General features: G+C 38.9%; 1 protein-coding gene across 1 annotated transcript; it reads left to right on the forward strand.

The window, feature by feature from the left end:
* The first annotated feature begins 12,182 nt into the window (after positions 1-12,182).
* On the forward strand, positions 12,183-15,692 carry nkx2-3 (NK2 homeobox 3). The gene is made up of 2 exons (XM_088421706.1): positions 12,183-12,688; positions 14,781-15,692. Exons 1-2 carry the CDS (start codon positions 12,319-12,321, stop codon positions 15,416-15,418), a joined length of 1,008 nt encoding a protein of 335 aa, XP_088277832.1. The 5' UTR covers positions 12,183-12,318; the 3' UTR covers positions 15,419-15,692.
* The last annotated feature ends 171 nt before the right edge of the window (positions 15,693-15,863 follow it).

The following is a 15,863-nucleotide window of genomic DNA, read 5'->3' on the forward strand; positions in this document are numbered from 1 at the left end:
GCACTTATGTTTGGCTTAAATTATTTTGTTTTGTTTTGTTTCTGTAAACATTTGCAATGTGGGGGTCCTTGGAAATTTTGCTTTCCAAAAAGGGGTCCCTGACGCCAAAATGGTTGAAAGCGCTATGTGTGCGCTGTGTTAGAGTTTTTGACACATTTTTATAATTTATTATTATTCCACTTTTCCTAAAACGAGAGACATGAGTTCTGGGCCCTGTTGGGTGTGACATTATTGTCCATAGCATGTCGTTAACACTTGAGAAGTTGCCGAATGACATCACACAGGAAGCACTTCGCATGACCTCAAACTAAACTTTTTTTTAAATTGTTCTTTAAATTATGTATTTTTAATTCCTTGAATGTCGTGCACTAATGTGATTCTAATGTGTTTGTTACAGTTTTTTGTTGCATTTTTATATGTTTTATTTTATTTATTTAAATGGTTAAGGAGCATTTTGAGCATTTCTTGGAATGGATTTGGCTATTTACTGTGCCTATAGTTTGTATTTATTGTAATTTCTTTACTTGAGATAAATGATTTCTGTCCGCTGTAAAGGCACAAAAAAAATTGTTCTGCGCTCAACTAAACTTCCATGATGGAATGCAGAAGATGTTTAGGTGTTCACACATTCTGCCCCCAGTCCCGACTCACTCATCCAATCACAAGAAGATCTGTGATTGACAGTCAGCAGGAGAAAAAAGATAAGGCGGTAACTCAAGGCTGCTTTGATTCACGATAGTTTCGCCAAACTAGGATTAAACACATCATCAAAAACACTGGAATCCATAACAAAATGGTTATCGGTAATCGGTATAACATTGATAACTAATATACAATTCCCAGTTTGTGTTGTCAAAGTTTAAAGCTGGAGTTGTTTGTAAGCATTTGAAATGTTTTTTTTTTAATATTTTCTTTTTTTTTTTCAAAATAATGTTGTTTTCCATCCATCCATTTTCTAGAGCCAATCCTCACATGGGTTGCAGGCCTGCTGGTTCCTATCTCAGCTGGCTTCGGGCAGGGGCGGGGGGGGGGGGGGGGGGGGCACCCTTTTTTTTGTCGTTTTTCAAGACAGTGTGCCTCTATTTATGCATGGATAGTGGCTTTTTCAGTTTGTCTTTGACATTACGTCTTGATTCTCATTTTTATCCACATCATATTTGTTAGTATGTGTCTGTTTTGTCATTGCAAAACTCAAAATATCTCCTACCTCAGTGTTTAAGAATAGTGAGCAATATAAAATTGGGCTAACCTTGCCGATTGGACCCATGCATGCTGAGCTTTCCTGGTGGTATATTTCCAACATTTACAATATGGGATTGGAATGAGTTAAATGACAACCACCAGTCAATTAAAGAGATCTTAGTTTTCTTCTTTGGGAGAATCCCCTCCTCTTCGCCACTCAAAACTGTTGTAGTTGCAGAGTGGCAAAAAAAAACAAAAAAAAAAAAAAACAAGCAAGCGAGACACGTGGCGCTACCTGATATTTCCTGTCCGATCTAAACCCAGCATAACAGCACTAAATATATCATATAAGCATATGGTAAAATTAGAACAAGCAATTCACTATATAGCTATGTTACGATTGACTTTTTGAATTGGCCGTTGCTCAGGACACCATTTTCATGTACTGTATTTACCTCACCCAGGTCTGCTCGCATTCCTCTCTGAAAAACGCACTCAGGCTGGTTAAAACAGTTTTCTGCGTACATTTTTACATGTAATGTATAGTGGAATCCCATCATTTTCAAATCTTCATTTTCATGCAACCCATGTGAGGATAAGAGGTCAAGATAATGGATCAAATATTTCCATCTATTGCAGGCACAAAGGCATAACTCATCTTTGCCAGCCTGAACAGATGTTGAAACCTAGCTTGATTTTTTTATATTGCCCTAGTGCACCTGATTTTTAGATATTTTTTGATGAGGACACGCAGATAAATTTTAATCGAGTTTCTACGATGCTAAATATATATATATATATATATATATATATATATATATATATATACAGTATATCCAATACCAAAATTTAGGTCACCAGGATCATGACCATGGTCAGGACATGCGGGGTAAATAGCTTGTCTTGTGAGTATTGTTTTCCTAATCAACTAATTATCAGGCATTGGATTGTAAGGAATTAGGGCCTTTTTTTTCTTTACAGCTATTTAAAGTCCCCAAATCTTAATAATTTTGACAACATTAATTCACAGCTTGCTTGCTTTTTTTAAGCCGATCTTGCTGATTAAAACAAATGTTTGATATTTTTTGTCACATATCCACACTATACAATACTTCACAAAAATAGTACTTATTTTAATCCAAAGTGCCTTTTTTACAAAAATATTTTAAAATTGTCCCTTTCATCTATTGTGCCTTATAATACATATCTTATTAGGATTATCCTATTATTATCTTTTTATCTTATTATCATTCTCATTGAAATTCACTAGTTACAGTCAGACTTGGTTCCTCTCCCATTCAAATAGCAACATAACTATTGTCACCAGTGGAAACTTGAGCACATACAGAAATACCTCCAGTATGGGTTGCATTACTCTGCTTCAAAATGATACTGTATTAAAAAAAAAAAAAAAAAGGTTCTCTTTGGAGTAACGAAGCTATAATTTCTTAACATACTTCCACATAACTAGTCGAGCAAAATTTGTCGAATTTACATTCCAAGTTAAGCTCTTTTTCTAGCATTAATTTAGAAATCCTGCAAATGCTTGGTCACCAAGGCAGAGTGTTGGACAATGAGGATAAGCTCTGTCAAAATTGGTTGGACAATAAAAAACAAATCCTGTTGTTGTTGTTTTGCTTTTTTTATTTTATTTTACTGTGGTCAACCTATTTATATACGTGTGAAAATTTTAGGGAGGTCCATTCTAAGAATATATTTATTTTGAGTCCTAATATTTGTAATGGCTACTTTATATATTATACTCATGTGTAAGTTGAACTTAAAATGCTACTGATTAATACTTATTTAATAAGGTTCTCATAATGACAAAAGCTTGACCATGGAACAGAATATTTCCATTATTTCTACTGAAAAGAATTGTATTGCTTAAAACACATTATATTTTTATAATTATTGATTTTGGGGAGGTACCCGATAAAGTCCTCCATCACTGATCTGCCTTTTTGCTTGAAAAGTATTTTGAGATGGGAGGTACCTCAAATTCCAGCACTGCAGCTCGTGATTCGAACTGACCGATGCAATGAGAAACAAAGACGGGAAGTGGAAGACTTCTGTGATTAATTTTTAGCATCAGAAAAACTTGATACTTTACCAACTATTCAAGAAGAATGAAATGACCTAACGTTATGTTAGTAAAAGTAATAAATGTTATACAGCAAAAAACAAACATTCATTTCTCGATGGCGAGCGCAGCATTTCCCACAAATGTGTTTACATGTTGCAGTCAAGATATTTTATAGCAACGTTGCCTCTTCCCTCTTGAGAACCATTACACAAATGATCACCGTGAACTTAATTCAACCTTTTGATTTGGCCAATGTTATTTCAGGACTGTCCAAGTATGGTCGTGGTTGGGGAGAATAAAAAAAGGTCTAAACATCCTCCGCCACGTCTTTATCTACTTGGCCTGTGTGGCAACCGGAGGATAAACATATTTAGGTTGCACGTTTCCTCCCGAACGACATTCGCAGCACTGTAGATCCCACACGGCACAGCCCTTAAATCTCCCTGTTAACACTCATATATACAAACACACACCTGCTAGGGCAAGGCCGTCTGGGAGAGAATTACAGCAAGCTAATTTATGGGACCCGAGGGAGGGCAAAGGGCAGGAGATCCAGACTGGTCACTTCCTCCTCTCATGGTCTCCAAGTTTGGCATGAACCCTTGTGGATCACAAGAACAGGGCAGCGGCCGTTTGTCAGGAAAGGAGAACAACAAGAACGGATCGTTTGGGTGTCTCCCATTCCCAATAAACACAAGGAATCCGCAGACTGAAAAAGGTAAGCAGGTTAAGACCAGGGTCCCGTGCTCACGCTGCGGCCTCCCCATTTCCTCCAGCGAGAAGGCGCTGTCATCCGTCACTCGGCCCCAGGCAGCGGTACAATAGCGCAACCTCGCTCCTGGCTACTGACACCATCACGTGCACCGCTGATAAGACATGGCTTCCGGCACTGAGAACTCAACCATTAATGACAACACAACGGTTTGGTCCCTTGCCATGACAGTACTGCATTTTTAATGATGGCCGTCAGATGAAAGTGCAGAGTTGAATGGTCGCCATTTTGTGAATTCCAACAGATTTATAGAACAGCGCAAAAATTTCAAGCTGTCTCGCAGCATCAACAATTAACAAACCTCGTTCAAATCGGAGGACATCAAGGGATTAACGTTGACGCTGTGTTTTGCTTTTTTTGCAATAGCAAAGTGTGTTAAGAGAAAACTTGTTTTGGTTCCTAAAAATAGGCAAAGCTAAACTCATGTTATACACCTGTGAGACAGTTGAAGATGTTTTTGAAAAAAAATTATGAAATAATGACAGTTAAAATTTCACGTTGACTTTAATCATGTGTGTTTCATTAAATTCAAGTAGAATCAAAATTGCGAGCGTTTTATTAATTCTTCTAGGTCAGGGAGTGAAAATTGTATTTTTTTTTGGGGGGGGGGGGGCACCTCTAGAACCCCCTTCCAAATAATAGCTGTCATTACAAAGTGATTAGATAGTTGGTATACATCAGTTGAATCCCTAAATACTAGGGCTGGCCAACAATATTGATGTATCAATATTTTGCTAAGTGACACAATACGCATACTGCAATTTCCAATACATCGCGTATCGGCTATGAAATGGTTTATTTTCGGAATATGTTGTTTTTTAAATCTCTCCGCTCCGACTGGCTTTCGTATCATGATTTTTGTCATACTATAAATCGAATTTTACAAGTAAATCAAGCGCTCCGAAAACACTACATTATTACACTACATTACCTATCGAGTGAGGCGATGTGGCGGCGGAGGACGAAGGCAAACTGCAGAAAAAGAAAACGTTATGATACGAAGATAGCATATTAATCATTTGTGCCTTTGTAGTCATATTCCTTCTCCTCACCCGCACAGTGTTTCGGCTGTCCGACACCCGACTCCTAATCCTCCTCAAGCAGCCGTATTAACTAGCAATAGAATCATATGTTGCATTTATCCAAATGGGAATTTTGATATTTCAAGTTTTGTTTTCTTTTATTTCATTTTGTTTCTTCCATATGCTTAGTAATTTTCATTATACAAAGAGAATAAACCGTACAGAAGCGACCGTATCTCGAGATTTCACTGAATTTGATCAATTATAGCAATAGATTTCTCCATAGTATTTGTTATACTTTTTTCCTACCAATGCGGATGACGTCATAGATCGGTTTAGTTGAAGGTTTGAAGAGCAATAATGGCAGAAAAAGGAGAGTATGAAGCGGTGCGCGATTAGAGGCAAGTGTGGCAAAAGTGCTACCTCTGTGCCACACAACTGCCATCTGAGAGCGTATTCTTAACTGCTGGGGACATATTAACACAGTCAAGGGCATGCTTGGAATAAAAAAAAAAAAAAAAAAAGCATAGATGTCAATGATGTGTGGCGTCTCAAAAAGAATAATTTGTCTATTCCAATGATTTCCTTTTGGGGTTTTTTTCAGTCATTGTTAATATATAAGCCATTGGGCTTTTATTTTATCTTACTTTTTTAAAAAATTTTTAACAAAGCTTAATATTGAGAGCTCTGTGTAAAGCAGGGGTGAGCAAACATTTTGGCCCTAGGGGCCACATTGACTTTTAAAATTTGACAGCAACAAGATACAATACACATAATGTAAAAAATAAATAAATTCATTTAAGAAAAATGCATTTGTTAACAGTACATATCAAACATGAACATAGCTGAAGTATTAATGTAATTAACATATACTTTTGATTGAGAACAGGGCTGTTGATCACCCATTTTAGCCAGTGCATCAACATCTCGAGGTAATCTTGCTGTGGCAATTCTCAGAACACATCTCATAACACTCATAACACTCAAAGCCAAGCTGTGTCATTCAGCTCTGGAAATTAGTCAGTATTTACAAATAGCTCCAAAAATGAAATCATCTCCTGTTTGAGCACCCAGACATGTTGACATTCTTTTCTTAAACTTAGCCAACGGACATTAGAATGAGAAGAAGAATAAACTGGTGATGGCGAAGTCCCCCCGCTCGATTAAAGTCAACAGGTTTTGCAACGTGGTCAACCTGCATCACAGTTTTACGCAGTGCTTCCTAGTGAATTATGCAATGTAGGAACATTAGCTGTTGAACATCTCCACGTTTTTCCTGTCAGATTTGGTGATCCATCTGTGGTAACATTGACGAGCGTACTCCAAGTTAACTTGTGCCTCTGTAGGACCGTTGACATGCTGTTCAATAGGTCATCTCCTCGTGTTTTTCCTTTCGGAGATTCAATATCCCAAAAGTCCTCCATTATCTCGAAATGAGCTGTGTTTTTCATATCAGTCATTGCTCTTGTCAAGTGCCAAAGAATATCATGAAAACGATCCCGCTTTATTGTTTAGCTTGCTAGTTTAGTGTTCATCAACTACTCCAATACGGCAAGTCACTGAACTGCATGTTAAGTTTAGTTGGTTTTTTTTTTCAAATCTGTTCCTGCTTTCAGGACATAAAATACTTGAGGTTTCAAACTTGCACTCTTTAAGAAAGTCCTCTTTGGGGAAAGGCTTGGTAGCGTTTGCTAGTTTGAATGGTAGTAGATAACTTGTCTTAGTGTTTGCTTCTTGGATGGTAGTTGCTCAAATAAAGGTGTTTTGCTAAGCCTGCACGCTCGCTACCAAACTGTCAGAGGTAGCTGTACATTCTTGTGTTGAATAGTTGCTGGCGTAATTGGACGCCTAGGTGAACAAGTGACGGCTGCTATTAAATTCTTTTAAAACTGCCACGATTTCTTGGCATATAATACATACAGCCTTAGACCGGCACTCTGTCAACTTTTTTTCTTTGACATTGCTGCAGATGTGTTCCGATCTGACCAGTAGAAGAGCAATAATTGAAAATGCCTCATTTGTGCTCTTATCTCGCTGGCTCTCATTCTTCCTCAAGCCTCTGCAAAATCATGTCATTGCACCTACAGTGACCCCTGGAATTGGAATGTCTGTCATAACTAGTCAAAATGTAATGAATGGAGTCATTCACACCAAACCTTAATTCTGTGCCATCATTAGTGGGCCGGATGAAAAAGACCAACGGGTCAGATCCGGCCCACGGGCTGTAGTTTGCCCAGCCCTGGTGTAGAGTATGACAAAAATTGTGCAGGATTTCTATGGTGTAGAATGCTTTCTAGCCATTATAACATCACCTCCAGTAGCCCTAGCAGTGAATAGAGTGACTACACCTGTATGCATAGAATGCATGACTAAAACATTATTTTTAAACTACACTTAACAAATTCCTAGAAGGAGTATGTATGTATTACAAATCATATTAACGATTAAATTTGAACAGGCCCGAATAAAATCGTTGCTACCTGACCTTTATCGTTCACAGTTGGGTCTAGTCGATTAGTCGGCAGGCTGATTTAACCGTAAGTACAAAATCTTTCAAATTCTTGTGAGCTTTAAATCACCCCAAAATAAGCATCATTATTTATTTGTTGTGTTAAAATGTGAAAATCATTCCATCAGTCCATTTTCGATATGGTTAACCTCACTAGGGTCACAGATCATCTGGAGCAGTGGTTCTTAACCTTGTTGGAGGCACCGAACCCCCCCAGCTTTCAATGTCTGTGGCCAGACTGGACTGAGGGGTGGACCTCCGCGGCGGAGACTCCACCGAACCCCCGAGACTGACTCACCAAACCCCTAGGGTTCGATCGAACCCAGGTTAAGAACCATTGATCTGGAGCCTATCCCAGCTGGTACACCCTTAGAGCAGGGCCTCTCAAACTTTTTGGAGTCAGAGACCCCTTTTAGAAAGCAAATTTTCCCAGGAACCCCATGCAAATGTTTGTGGAAACAAAACAAAAACAGAAAATTGTCATCACATTTAGTGACTAAATAATTAAGCTCTTTGAGGACGTGGATTACGTGGGTCTGGTTGACAAATTTCAAAATGATTGCAGTTTTAAAGATATGTTTAACTGGTTGAATTGATTGCTTTACTGAAGAATCACAAACACTTTCACAATTTAATACAAAACAAAATTAAATTAACACAAACATATATTTTTTATTCTCTCATTCAATGCCAAAGGCGTATTCTTACTTTTTTTTTTTTCTTCATTAAGAGGGCTAAAATGGGCTGGTACTAAATGAAAAACGTTCAACTTTAGATACTAAAGTTAGTAACTACCTAAAGAAATTGATTACAAATTAAATTATTACCAGCTGTTTTATACGCTCCTTTAACCAAAAGCCTGTGGAAAAAAATGGAAAAAAAAAGGACTTGTGATTGAATGTCTGAATTTGAAAATGTAAGAAATATGTCTTTGGGATGAATGAGTTAAGTTACTAAAGTAATCAACTACTTTAGCTACTTAACCCTTCCTCTGCCATTGACGGCTATAGACGTCAACGATTAATTTTTACTGGCCTGGCAGCGAACGAGTAAATAATCCAAAATCTTTCATGGACCCCGGGTGTCCGCAGACCACACTTTGAGGACCACTGTCCTTGCCATCTCACCAGCCATTGGCAGGGCGTAAACTGTCGGCAAACAAGTATTCACAGTCGCATTCACAATTACTGACAGCGAGAGTCTTCAATTAACCTAAGAATGTTGTTCATTTAATCTACCTGCAAATAATAATAAAGTTTTAAGACAACAAGAAGAATGTATAAGGTTACAGGAGGCTGCATGTATTGTGCTTTTTTTTTTTTATTTTAGGTGGGGGTGTAACTGTAACATGCCACAAAATACACGCCACATGTAATATGCCACAAAATACATTACAAAACTCATGTTAAACCTTCCCAGGTAATATGCTTGAACCCATCTCACTCTTTAGGCATGTATCATCTGCGACCAAATAAATTATCCATATTGCCTGTAAACAATACTGTATGGAGTATCTACACTTATGCAAAGCCCCCATACAAACACTTGGAGGTGACAAAGGCTTAAGCAGCTGTTTAACAAATGGGGTAAAAGATGGTGAATGCCTCTTGGTTTGACTCAAAAAGAACTCAAACTGTTTAAACTTTCACAAATTGCTGAGTGATGAAATGGATTTCAGCAAAGTATTACACGAGTAGCTACACCTGCCATTCAGCAAAGAAACTTCAGCTTCAACAGGTTTGTCGATCCAACACATGGAGACAAGGCTAGAACTAGTCGAAACCTGTTCAGCAACGCCTGGCAAGCCACCAATTCTTGAAGTGCTCGAGCAGCAAGTGAATTTAGGCAATGATTGAAATTTGACTGCTGAGTGAGTGGAAAGTGTTGATGCGGAATAGATGGGAGCTGCAGTTTATGTTGTTGGTAGAACGGCAGCAGCCCGACGACCTCTGTGCGCCCGACCCGAGAGGCTTATCTCGCACCGATTCAGGGATGAAGATGATGTATCGGTGGCGGCTATGGCGAGCACCTCCTTGACACTCTGACGGGGAGTCTGGGTTTTGTTACAGGCAGGAAACAGACTCTTCCGCTCCGTAAACAAGTTAGCTCCCCTGGTCTGCACTTGTGGGGCGTGGAGGGGGGGGCACGCGAGGAACGCCTCATCATGTATTTACTTGGGCTTGCGCGTGCCTCTCATTAATGACCGCCATTTTAATGATAATGACAATATTAAACGTTTGGTTATGCTGGCAGTCGATTACTTCTCGAAAAGCAAGTTCCCTTCAGGCAGCGGCTCTCAACGTGGGGTCTGAGGACCAATGGGATCCGTCGCCTGAGTGCTGTGGGTCCGTGAAAAAATTTGGGTTACTGATGAAAAATTATTAATAATAATAATAATAATAATAATAATAATAATAATAATAATAATAATAATAATGAGAAAAGTGTGTAATTAATTCAACAAGTTTATTGTGATTTTAATCATTTTGAAATTTGAGCTTGATTATTTAGTCACTAAATATTTGGCAGCAACCTGTTTTAGGGAAATTGAGCCACTTGGTTATGAGGTGTGCAATTTGGAAGTTTTATTTTGCAAACTTCAGTATGGCTGAAAAGTAACACATGTACTTGTCACATTCAATATGTTGGTGAATAAAAACGGCATTTATGTTTGGCTTGGGGTCCTTGGAAAATTTACTTTCCTAAAAGGGGTCCCTGACTTAATAAGGTTTGAGAACCCCTGCCTTAAGGAGACCTATTCCGAGTGAAATTCAGAGCTTTACAATAAACTATTAGACAAACTTGAAATTATAAATGTATATTACTAATTTGTAAATTTTATTGTAGCTTCACAAGCTGGCCATATGAGGGCTGTTCACTTGCTTTAACACTCAATAAACAAGATTAAATAAATATTTAGGAAACACCCGCTTGGTGTGGGCGTGTTTTGACAACCGCATTCCACTCAAGTCAGAATAAAATCAATGGCCTCAAAATTAGGCAAACAGCCTTCTCATAAAAGTATCACCTTCTCCAGGTAACTAAAAGTGATTTAAATCGCATCCAAATCTGATACGAAAATCACGTGTTTATTTTCACATTTCAGGCCATAATTCCCTCCTGCTTTAATGGCCCGCTTAAGGGAAAAAAGACACGTTTGTAAACCACAGCGGGGCCTAATCTAAACAGCATCTCGTCGATGGCGAGCGGATGAGATTAAGCCGGCATGCTTTCCTTTTCTTTCCACACGGTTTAGGGCCAATGGGCCCTTGGAGCCTGGCGCCTGCACTTGGGCCGCGGTAGACAGGTAAGAACAGAGGTGTCCCCTTTCAGCAAACAGAATCTGCCCCCCCCCCACCCCCCCCAATCCCACACTTGGTACGTCGTTACAGTTCCGATGTTTATTTTAGTGCTTCAGATCACTTTGAAAATGTTGAAGGAATCGATAAACTTCTTCATTTTGACGCCATTGATTTGTTTGTGTTTTCATTATGATTGTAAGGAAAATTAAGAACGTGTCATTTCCACGCACTCTTAAAACAAATAAAATCTCGGGAAACATTTTGAAACTTTGAAATGTATAACACATTAAATACATTAATTCGATATGCTCACGGTGGTTACAAAGGCAGAGTATTAAATTGGAAATTCTTGCCGATAGATGTGTTAAGTTATAAATAGACGTTCCCCGACAAAAATACATTCTTGGACTACCTTCTCTGCAGTATTTCGCACCGTTGTTATCTTATCCATTATGCCGAGACAGGAAACAAAGATATGACTAATCTATAGTGGTAATGGAACGATTTGGGAGGGTGGGGACTTGTCATTCAGCAAATGATATATTCGGTTTAGCTTCGGCTAAATTAATAAATTAATCTGGGGGAGAAATGCATTTTCTCAGTTGTTTTATTGGTGCTTAAGAATCACTGAATGAAAACGTGACGTGTAATGAAACATTTATGGACCCAGTTTAAATTTCTGCTGCAGAACTATTCTTCAACTGTAATTATATACTCTTTCAAAGCACAGTACTGCTTTATTTAATTTACAGTATGGTATACATTTGTTTCAAAACATGTAAAAGCGCATTATAATTTTAGAATATTTATTGAAGCATATTTTTCATTGATATTTTAGAGCAGCGTTTGAAATGAATCATTTTAAGTGCATTATGAGATTTTCCCATTATTTATAAGCAGTGTTAATAATCTTACTAACGTAATATTATAAGTGTTTAACATGTATTGTTATTGCAATATTAAATACATTTACCTGAGGAATATATCCCCTACCTTAGTTTTAATGAGCGTAAAGGGCTACATTGTTATTTAAAATGTTGGTCATGATGGTATTGGAGAGCAAAATTTGTAAGGTGGTATGGCTGCTTGGTGCAAAAAAAAAAGTTTGAGAACGCTATCACTTTCAAAAAGGAGGGGTGTTTTGCTAAATTAGGTTTAAGTGATCAGACGCAAGAAATAGGGAGGCTGGCTCTCAATCAGTCCCTCGGGGAGGGAGAGGACAGCATCTTGGCTCAGCTCTTTCTCTCCAGTTAAGCCAACCAAACAGGATCGACACCCGCCCTCTCCTCTCCTTCCTACTTCGCCCTGCAGTCACTGACGTGCAGCCGAATGAGAGAGATGTCTCCACAGACAGTCTTGTTTTGAAAGAAGAAGAAGAAAACACCTTAGCGCACGGAGCTTTCAATTTGGACACCTAAAAATTGTTTCGTTGATCGGTGGACACCATGCTCCCCAGTCCGGTTATCACATCCTCCAGCACGCCTTTTTCGGTCAAGGACATCTTGAAGTTGGAGCTGCAGCAGCAATCCCAAGAATTCCAGTTCATCTCGTGTCTGTCGGGTCTGCCCGGCGCGCTCCCACTGCAGTCCGGAGCTTTTCGAGCCCATTCGCCGCCCTCTTGCATGCTGGCCCGCAGAGACAGCCCGAGTCCAATCAGCTCCGAAAGCGACGAGAGGATGTCGTACCTCGGCGCGCTCGCCGGACCGGACCGCCTACACACGGAATCCGGGCTGCCTGTGGAGATGTTCGGCAACCCGGCGCAGATCCACCCCGTGGACTTGGAATTGGACGCCGAGCAGGAAGATCGAGACCCCAGTGAGTGCATTAATTTGAGAATTTCCGTGTATTTTTGTTCTAAATAATTTACGATGCTCATTTAACTCAATGTATTCAGCGTTTCTCTAATAATTTCATGAAAACAGTGACACACCTATATGCAAATATATGTGCTACACAAGCAGTTAAAAACAGTAGGGCGTGACCTTAGAAGTATTTTTATAAACGTGACCACATTATTGAAATAAACGCACGAGAGTTAAGCTGACACAAAAATTGAAGTCACTTTTGACAGTTGGGTTTTGATTGACACTTCCAGAGACTCAGGTACAAAATGTTCACTTTTTCTCTGCGCAGGATTATATTGACAGGAAATGGTTGTAGTGTTTTACCTTTGAAATTAAAGTAGAAAATAGGGCATATATATCTTTAATAACTGTACATATTTCGATTGCTTATCTAGGAACATGACAAGGACTTGCCCCATTATACACATCATGCAGGCCAAACCACAACCAATAATATTTAACATACTTTGGCAGCAAAAAACCGTAAAAAGCATAATAATTTTACTGTATAAAATGCAATCAAAAGTAGGACTACAATGACCAGCGCTATAATTCATAAAATCAACAGCTTTAATATTTATATTTCGTTATTAGGTTTAGACGCGTCCACTCGCGATGCCAGGTGTTCACATGACAGCCCAAGTGGAGTTAAGGAATTCTCCCACAGAAAAACAAAACACTGCAAGCAAACAAACATCTATCTAAAATAAAGATAACACACATAAAAAATAACAAAATGTCTTTTCATGTAATCGTCTTATTTATTAAATTAAAGGCAAACTTAGATGATCCTCCCTCGTCTAAAATATGCAAACCAAAAATGACATACTGTATATATTGTCATAATTTTTACTGCATATAGAGTATGCAGTCAGCCATGGAGGATTATTTCATTTAATGTAAAATATATTGACGGCCACATATCATAATTGGCAAAAAGGTGTGTTTTTCTTCTTTTCCCCAAAAGGTTGAAATATGACTTAAGTTATGTGCCCAGCAATATATTTGGAAAAACATAGCCAGGTAAAATAGTTATAGAGAGTTGAAAAGTTTGAAAACATCTTTATTTTCAAACGCTATCAAAAGGTTAGTATATTATTCAAAATGCACATGGAAAGTTGAAGCCATTTCAGGTCATGAAGCAAAATCCTAAAATGCCAAGATTTGTAAAGCTCATCAACAACAGCAAAAAATGTTGTCTACTTTGAAGAATCTAAAATTCCAAACATATTTTGGTTTGAATAACATTTTACAATGTAAAAAAAAAAAACAATAAATTGGAAAGTTTTTTTTTCCAAACCTTCGACTGCATGGTACTGACATCTAACAGATAAGAATGGTTTGTTTTACTGTCCATGCAATAACACCGTACATTTATATATAATAATGAGAACCACAGCAGAAGGATGTAAGAACCACATGCAGGCTCTGGAGCCTTGGATTCCAGACCCTTGGCAAATTAGGGGATATTTCTATATTTTTAAACGTTGGTATATGAAGTTTTAACGTTCCTAATAAATATATACAAGGAGTAAGCTTATTGTGATAATTAATGTATGAAACTATGTGTTCCGTTGAATGAAGTTGTGTGTCAAACACACAACGAGCTCTCACGAGAAATAATCACGTTTTAAGTATTTCAATCGTCTGCCAAAGAAATGTACAATATGAAATAATTACATTTAATATAATATTTCAAATTTTTATACCAATTTCTCAAAATATAGGCTATTCTTAAATTGGCATAATCTCGTGTCAAAAAAAAAAATCCCAGAAGCATAATGTGGAGTAAAAAAAATAAATAAAAAAATCACGTTTTAAAATGAACCATGATCATTTTTTTTTTACATTAATATCCCAAAAACATATGCACAAAATGGATGATTCTCTGTCAAGTAGGTCCAAGCATCTCACTCAGACAACGTTTCATTGTTATCTAGAAACGATTTTAAATAAAAGGTCATATACCTTTTCATTTGAAATATATCTCATGAAACAGATTTTTTGATTTGTTGTTTGAACGTAGCGAATTTGTATTTAAATGTGCGGGGGTCCCCCTGCAGAGGTCAGCGGTGCGTCGCGGGGCGAGGATGCAAACAAGCCGCCCGGCAAGCAGCAGAGAACTCGGAGGAAACCCCGGGTGCTCTTCTCTCAGACTCAAGTGTTCGAGCTGGAGCGTCGCTTCAAGCGCCAGCGCTACCTGTCCGCCCCGGAGAGAGAGCACCTGGCCGGCTCGCTCAAACTCACGCCCACGCAGGTGAAGATCTGGTTTCAAAACCGGAGGTACAAATGCAAGCGTCAGCGACAGGATAAGACTCTAGAGATGGCCGGACATCACCACCACCATCCCCATCATCACCCGCCGGGGCCCCCGCCACCTCCCCCGCCGCCCCGGAGGGTGGCCGTGCCGGTGCTGGTGCGGGACGGTAGACCTTGTTTGACTGGATCCCCCACCTATAACACTTCCTACTCGGCGGTGGCAGCCCCCAGCCCGTACGGCTACAACGGCTACCCCGCCTACAGTTACAACAACTCGGTGTACACCAACACTTACTCCTGTACAAGTTTGCCTGCTCTCCCGGCCTCCGGCAGCGCTGCCAACGCCTTCGTGAACATGAATTTGGGACCACAGAGCCAGTCCGCACAGGGGGCGGTGGTCTCGCCGTGCCAGGGGACACTGCAGGGCATCCGGGCATGGTAATGCACCTTTGGACGCACATGGATGTGTGGGGATGACAGAAAAAAAGACGAATATTTTAAATTGAGTAACGTTTTGACTGAAATAAACACAGTGCGGTTTACTGAACGTTATTGATGAAGATGCTAAAGTCATCCAAATGAATCTTTTACGCAGCGAGTTACGCAAATGACGATCGTGTTGAAGCATCGTTTTTTTCGATATATTTTTTTCCTAACTGTAGTGTTTTTATTTCACAACATGCACGTGTGACACAATTTTTTTGTCAGTGAATTAATAGAGCAGTTGTATTTATGGCTGCACGCCAATATAATAAACTGATAATTATATGTATGAAATAAAATGGCGATCGTGACGTTCATTTCTAAATTTTCTTTTGAAGGCGTTTGCATATGTAAGGAGTTCAGAACAAATTTTCATCATTTATCTATCTTCGTGTTTTAGTTTA

This window comes from Hippichthys cyanospilos, chromosome 8 (genome assembly GCF_059441005.1).
Source record: "Hippichthys cyanospilos isolate Australia breed blue-spotted pipefish chromosome 8, RoL_Hcya_1.0, whole genome shotgun sequence".
Classification (NCBI taxonomy): Eukaryota; Metazoa; Chordata; class Actinopteri; order Syngnathiformes; family Syngnathidae; genus Hippichthys; species Hippichthys cyanospilos.